Source organism: Colias croceus, chromosome 13, assembly GCF_905220415.1.
Source record: "Colias croceus chromosome 13, ilColCroc2.1".
Lineage (NCBI taxonomy): Eukaryota > Metazoa > Arthropoda > Insecta > Lepidoptera > Pieridae > Colias > Colias croceus.
The window spans coordinates 1,184,346-1,192,081 of record NC_059549.1 but is presented as its reverse complement, the minus strand read 5'-3'; the positions used below and the strand labels follow the sequence as shown (position 1 = coordinate 1,192,081).

Sequence of the window (7,736 nt, the reverse complement as noted above, 5' to 3'; positions counted from 1 at the left end):
GACATCCATGTTAAATCTAAATTAATAATCTTATAATTATATTGTTCTTACTATTTTACATTATTTATTTTAATAAATAAAGTATTTTATAATAATTATATTTCATTGATTTGTATAATCGTTTTATTAGATGTAAAATATGAATCCTGGCTGAAAATAATTTGAAAAAAGAATAAATTAAACAGCATTCCAAATTATATTCCATAGTTAAAAAATTGTGATCGGGGAATAAGTTCACGAATAAATTGAAGAATTAAAATTAATTTTTATTTTGATTGCAATAATCGAAATTTTAAGATGTTTTCTCCCGAAGAACAACAGATGCAAATATGTTTGTTAAAATCAAACTTGGAAGAAGTAGAGAACGACATTGTAGTAACGGTATGTACTTTGACGTTATTTAAGAAGGTACATATTTAATTTATTACGATTATTATTAAGTTGTTAATTAATTTTGTAGAAGTCTGCAATGCCATCGTTAGATGCGGAAAATGAACAGAAATACCATAAAACGTTGAATGCATTGCGCATTTCGCGTTCTCTGAATACAGAAATAGAACGCCTGAAGCTAGAAAATGGTAAGAGAATCTATTATATTTATTTATTAGAAATTTATGTAATAATAATTGTTACAATGGTTATAAAACATATCATTAGTAAAGAATTAGTAACAGATATAAAATAATAATTTCATACATTGAATTTGTTAAATTTAGTTCATGTAAAGTTCTACTTTGCTTCTTTAATTCAAACATTACAGTAAAAATAAAAAATAAAGATGATGAACAAAAACTTAATAAAACATCAATTAATAAATAAATTTTCCAATATCAATACATCTCATACCGCGTTTGAGCCGTCGCGTCGTTCCCGGCCTATTTCAAGCATTTTCACGTTATTTACAATATCATCATTCAATTAATATAGTTTGTTCTACACAATCTAACAACATTCCCTTTTCCTATAAAAATACCTTTAATAAAGGTAGCACACAAAATAAATAAAACACCTACTTTGGGTTGTATAGAAACTTATTTCCCGCAATCAAGTCATTATGTTTCACAAAAAAAACAGATAGACACTAAAAAACCGAGTATTTATTCCACAAAATACCCTACAAATAAACAAATAAAACAAACAGATTATTCACAATCCACAGTACAGTTAACAGCGAAACGGATGCAATTAAAAAAACAATGCGAGGCCATGAGCGCTTCAGTTGACAAGTCGCGCGACCATAGAGTTATGTTGGAGACGGAGGTTAGACGGGAACAGGCGTGTGTGGAGAGTGAGATGTATGTTTCAATTATTTATGAGTTAATTTAATTTGATTTTTTTTTATGGCATTCAAATGATTTATAAATAATAGAAAAAAATTGATCATCGTCCAGCCTCGTGTTCGAATTTTTTCTAAATCTTTATTATAAAGTTAATTTAATATAATAATAGTTCGTAATTATCAATATTATAAGTAGGGAAAAAATTTTTTTTTCAATTTGTTATCCAAGTTTTTGAATCTAATATTTAATTTATTATTATTTATTTATTTTATCTATCTATATTTATGTTGAATGTTATCAAACAAAATCATATTATGTTAAATGTTTTCTTATACAGTACTTTTTTGTTATGAGGGAAAAATCTTCTTGATTACCTATTCCTTTATTTGAAGTGCAATTAGGTACTTTTAGATTACATTGAAACTTCAACACCATCATATTAAATGTGTTAAATATCTATATTTCAATTTTGTGATTCATGAATAATTTTTCGGCCGCGCGCTGGCTTAAATAAAAAATATTTTTCCCTGTAGCCTGATTCCTGCTCCATGAAATTATATTCTGTAATGATGATAATTTATTTTTAAAGTATGTCTTATATGTGAGATTGAATTTCGTTTCTTGTAAATAATATAATATGGATGGAACATTACTTTTATGAACCATGTTTAATAAGAAACGAAGCCAATACTCAAAGATCGTTAGAAGTAGGGACGTGCTTTTATCAATAATAAATAATTCATATAACCGACAAAAAAGAGTTTATGAATTCATTTTTTTTATATCATTGAGAGTGTTATATTTCATTACAAAATTCATAAGTATGCATTTAATTTATCGACTATAGATTTAAAATTATGCGCTATATCAATATTTTATATAATTGTTTTAATATTAATTAATTAATTTATTAATTTATTTGTACAATGTACCTTACAGCTAATTTAAATTAAATTTAATATCTTTTGTTTTGTTATTATCTACAATTTTCAGTCGCAAATACGAAGACACCCTTAGTGAAATTGCACAGCGCTTTCGACAAACTCGGGCTTTTGCGGTAAGTTTGTACCAATTAGATAGTTTACTGCACTTTAGCTGCCAGACGTTATATTATTATGATGACTTTCTTATTATTAATAACTAGCTTCCGTCCGCTACTCCGTCCGCGCGGATAAATTTAGAAAAATTAAGATTTTTTTTTCTACGTATTTTTCCGGGATAAAAGTATCCTATTTTATGCCCAGTATAACAAGGTATAATTATACCAAGTTTCATCGAAATCGAATCGTTAGTTTTCACGTGATGCCTTCACATACAGACAGACAGACAGACAAAATTTTTTTTAACTTATTTGGGTTTGGTATCGATCCATTAACACCCCCTGGTATTTATTTTTTCAATATTTTCAATGTACAGAATTGACCCTTCTACAGATTTATTATATGTATAGATTTACTAGCAGTTACCTGCGGGTTTGCTTATGTTTATTGAGATCTGAGAGATAGGTTCGTCAAGTAAGTAGACAATTATCACGAGTAGAATAAATAAATTTCCTATATCACCTAGAGTCTAGACCATAACCTTGGAAATATAAATAAGATTACAAAACTTCAACGCAATTACATTTTGAGAAAAAATTTTTTTTTCACATGTATAAAATAAGTAGTTAGTAGTTTAGTAATTTTAACCATGCGATTAACCCATTGAGCCCCGAGCGGCCTGATCGGTCCACGACACAATAGATTTTCTATTGTGTCTGTGATTCCGGGGCCTGAGTTATAAACGAATAGATAAATTGCCTACAATATCACAAAGGTAAACCTTTAACTGGCAACCAATACAAAAGCAAAGTCATCCTTAATTTAATAATATTGCATACATAACATTTGTGCTGACGTTTATTCAATAAACTCATTACAATTTAATCTCGAAATAGAATTAATCATTATCACGTTTTAATTGGATACCTGATTACAATTATATTGCTTACCTTTACAATATAGATCAGCTTTGTTATATAAATACATAATGAGACGAAATAAAAGTGTGCGTGTACTAGTGTACACAAGTAAGAAGTGAAACTTCTTTATGACCTTATTTTTCAAAAAATAATTTACTATATGTAACTTTACAGAAATACGTCGAATCACGCGTGGTAGGGATAAGAAAAAGATGGCGCGTAACGGAAAAATGTCACGCGTAACGAAAAAATGTTACACTAAATTTTTTTCCAACCCTGATAAAGAAGTTTCACTTCAATAATAATTAGAAATGTTGATGTTTACTGAACCAACAATATGTCTAAAAAAATATCCTCCATAAATATAGATAAGAAATAGGGACCGATTACATGCGTCATTTACTTGATAACATGGCCAAATAGGTACTTGATCCATGGTTTCTTACCGTGGTTTTTATAGTTTGTGGTATTGACATTTTCTAAATATTGCTTGCCGTTTTAATTGGGGTTGTTTGTTAGAATATAAGGTTATTTTTCATTATTTCGTGTTTACTGTAGCTGTATAGCTATAGAGAATAATTATTATAGCGCTATCTTTGAATAAACCATAGTCAGTAATATTTTTTCAGGCCTATGGATTTTTGTTTATTCATGCAACCTTTTTTTAACACGCTTTTATTAGCTTTTTAGTTTTTACTTGGGGGCTGGGCATTAATCACGTGAGGCTGGAAAGAGGGGGAGGGGTCCATCAAAAAATCACGTGTATTTATCGTAATATATCACGTGTATTTATTTTTTCGGCAAGCGCGCGATACTCAACCGAAAAGCGGCGTTACATGTATTTATTTTTAGTCAAACGCGTACAACTTTTCCGCATTTCTTTAATTATTTTTATGTCATTCAAAAACAAACTGCAATCTTTCTGTCTACCTCTGAACGTTTATTATAGTAGCCTTTAATTTTCTATAATAAAATTAGATGATACATAAACTAGTATTTTTTTATAAATAAAAAATAGATTCTTTGCAGGTACGAAAAAATACACGTGATATAGGGGGAGTCTTAAACCTCACTACGTATCACCAAGGGGGAGGGGGGGGGTCAAAAAATCCCAAAAAGAACATCACATGATTAATGTAAGGCCCCTTGTATGTTTTAGGGCCGATATTTTTTCAATCCTTAAGTAAAACTTATTCATCGAATATCGTATTAAACATGTACTTGCCCACTTTTTAGGTGACATCTGTATAATATTATTGCGTAATACGTGCGTAATACTTCATTGGACGAATAAGATTTAACCAAGGATTGAAAAATCAGCCCTTAACGATATAGATTTGACCACTTATCAAGGATCGGTGGCAATATTATTGGATAAGTTTATCTTACGAAAGCGTGTTTTTCAGTTTTCTAAACTGTATATTTATTTATACCAACCTAATGAATTATAAACTGATTTAGAATCAATCTTTCGATTATAATTGACTGTCCCGCAAGCATCTAATTAATAAAAGGGATATATCTAACATTTAATTTCAAACAACATCAGAACGAGGAAGAAATAAACAACGAAATAGAAATGATAAAGAATATCACCATTGAGCTGGAAGCTGAGGAGGCGTGTCGTCAAGACGACGTGAGAAAATTACAGTTTGAAATTGAGGAATTGAGTACTGGAGTGCCGGAGGACATACTTAATGTTATGTAATACCATTTTATTAAAAATAAGTACATATTTTGAAATGAAACTTCTTTAGGCGTGTTGAGTAAGGCGACGATTTTAGTCGTAGATCTTTGAATCTTGCCAAAAGAGTTTCACTTCTGACAAGTGTGCTTGGCACACACGCTCCTTTTTTGTGTAATATGCTCTTTTTTATTAGAAAAGAGTGTCTACTGTCTGGTGGTAAAAAAAATATAACGAAATTATCAATGATTTTTAATATTATTTCTATCAAAAATTAATGAAACAGATCGATTACTTCTCGGTATTAAAATATAAAATATTTTTCACAAAACATACATCAAAAAGAGTAGGTACGTTGTATAATATAATACTTATTACCCAAATATTACCCCTTTTCTTTTGTCGAAAACGTTTAAAAATAGATTCCCACGAAAACGTTTAATTTTTCATTCAAAAACTAGAAATACTTAAATTGATATTTTGTACGCTCAGAATTACTTCAAAAGGCAATAAAATTAAATACTCTTTTCGTCCAAATGGATTAGTTAGACTATTACATTTTTTCCAATTGTGACCTACTTTAATAAAGTGCTATTCGTTGAACTATGAAAAGGAAAATGATATATGGACATACGTGCCTTATTTTAGTAGTCCACACTTGAACACAATATCCGGACAGACTGACAATGATTTAACTTTTTTTATATATTTAGAATTCAACTACATCTCGGCTTTAATTTTCAATCAAAACCCACGTTTTTTATTAGATATAAAAGACAACTTAAATATAATATCATACATTATTTTTGGAAATAGAGAACTTTGAAATAAACGTTGGCCGCGAGAAACAAAAAATACAAATAATTTTGATAATAACATTGAGATAATAGTACTACGTATGGAGGAGACACCACGAACAAAATCTGTGCGCCATTTTTTTGCTCTAAGTTTTAAAAAATATTATCTAGTTAGGTACTTACCGATGAAAGTTATTCCTTCGCACTTTTCCGTATTATTTGTGCAATATCGTAACACACACGAAGGCATATTTGATGCGTTTCACTTTAAAACAAATTAAAAAATGAGTAGAGGCGTATGTTGAGCGGAACATAAGTGATGTAGGCGGTGTCGTCTCCATATGTATATCTCAATGGATAATAATGATAATATTTTATCCCAAAGCCTTAATTCAGCGCCTAATAACTTAACATAAATAATGTACCCGACACATAATACAGACTTTTATTTGGGCATAATTTTTATTCAAATTGTATTATCAACAACATAGCGATTTCAGTCACGTACCACCATTTGCTTACTTTGAAATTGGATCAGGTAATAAATAATTCAATTTTGTACTTTAATTTATTTTCAGAGGTAAACAGGAGGCGGAGGAAAAAATTAAGGCTCTCACAGACGAAATAGAAGCCTTAACAAGCAAGAAGGAACATCTTGTGAAGTGCCGGGGAAATATGGCTCATTTTCTAACAAGAATTCTCTAAATAACTAAATTTTCTTGAAACAATTTTTAATAATGCTATAAGTTCGCTTTGTCTCTCATTGTAACTCGAATTAATATTTCTTTACCCTTCAAATTAAAAATACACAATGGTTTTTGAGTAAATTTGTTGTTTGAACTGAATAGATAATAAAGAAAACAATTTTGCTTATATATTTATTTTTCCGAAAATCCATTCCTGTCAAATTTTAGGAAGATAAGAGTACAATTTTACCGTTCTCTGTTTAAAAAGTAATTTGTTTTGTTGGGGGTTTTATCAAAGATAAATTTCGTCGCTCGTCTAACAAGAAAATTCGTAGATACCTGTAGATTATGAAACCTGCATTTCTTTATTAATTTAATTGAAAAGATGCACCACAGAATCCTCATAGACTTTAATATAATGTAATATTATGTTTAAAACTTTTCAAAACTGCTTCCCCCATTTTTTTTTTTCATACGGAACATAGGATGATAAACCTCAACAGTATTATAGTCTCAATAAGTACATTTCTACCACAATACATGTTCCTACCATTGTACTGACAACTCAGAACCGTTGGCCGATTTCCAAGCACAGTCGGTTTATTTCACCAAGTCACTGCTCTTTGAAATATGTCAGACGCGAATGTCTATGGCCACAATAAAACCTCATGACTTCGCTGTATTGGAAAAGAATGCTTCTGTATACTTGGTAGGGTTTAGCAATCGTGACTTAACAGTGCAAAGAGGGGTAAATAGTTGGAATTTGAATATGGCGAAATACAAGTCACTTGATGACGTAGATAGAAATTTACATAGATATCTAGGTACAATTATTTTTTCACATGAGTTATCTTGGGCTTGGTAAGAAATACTGACAACACGTTCGTATCTTAACGTTGCAAGATTTCAAGCAATTAACACCCAATAGATATCTACCTATTGTGATTTTGTGAATAAACGAAATCTCTCTCGAATACCTTATTTCCGTAGCTAAGTTTACCTACAATGCTACCTGATTTCTTTATGGGATAAATTCGTTAAAATTCTCTTCTTTGAGTTTCTTTTCTTTTATTTTGTGCGTGTACTGTCATTAAGTGAACCGTTGACCTGCATGTATGAATGTTGTAGATACGTTGATATATTATTGTTTAAAATTGTAACTGTTATAGTTGCCCAAATATAGGTATTATTTTCTTTGACTTTTTTATATTTTCAAAGCAACAGCTGCAAAAACATTTTTATAAAACGACTTTTTAACTCACAGCTTATTTGACGGACAATAATATTTCTTTATCGCCGTTCGCTTATTATAGATTTAACGATGATATT

General features: G+C 29.8%; 1 protein-coding gene across 1 annotated transcript; it reads left to right on the top strand.

The window, feature by feature from the left end:
- The first annotated feature begins 284 nt into the window (after positions 1-284).
- On the top strand, positions 285-6,500 carry LOC123696950. The gene is made up of 6 exons (XM_045643345.1): positions 285-381; positions 461-578; positions 1,160-1,295; positions 2,274-2,337; positions 4,790-4,944; positions 6,300-6,500. The coding sequence occupies exons 1-6, from the start codon at positions 298-300 to the stop codon at positions 6,424-6,426; spliced, it is 684 nt and encodes a 227-aa protein (XP_045499301.1). The 5' UTR covers positions 285-297; the 3' UTR covers positions 6,427-6,500.
- Positions 6,501-7,736: the final 1,236 nt, after the last annotated feature.

Bases quoted from the DNA above. Each gene is read 5' to 3' on its own strand.
- LOC123696950 (XM_045643345.1), top strand. From the start codon at position 298: ATGTTTTCTCCCGAAGAACAACAGATGCAAATATGTTTGTTAAAATCA. The intron at 1,296-2,273 runs GTATGTTTCAAT...TACAATTTTCAG, and splicing joins GCGTGTGTGGAGAGTGAGAT to TCGCAAATACGAAGACACCC. The intron at 2,338-4,789 runs GTAAGTTTGTAC...AAACAACATCAG, and splicing joins GACAAACTCGGGCTTTTGCG to AACGAGGAAGAAATAAACAA.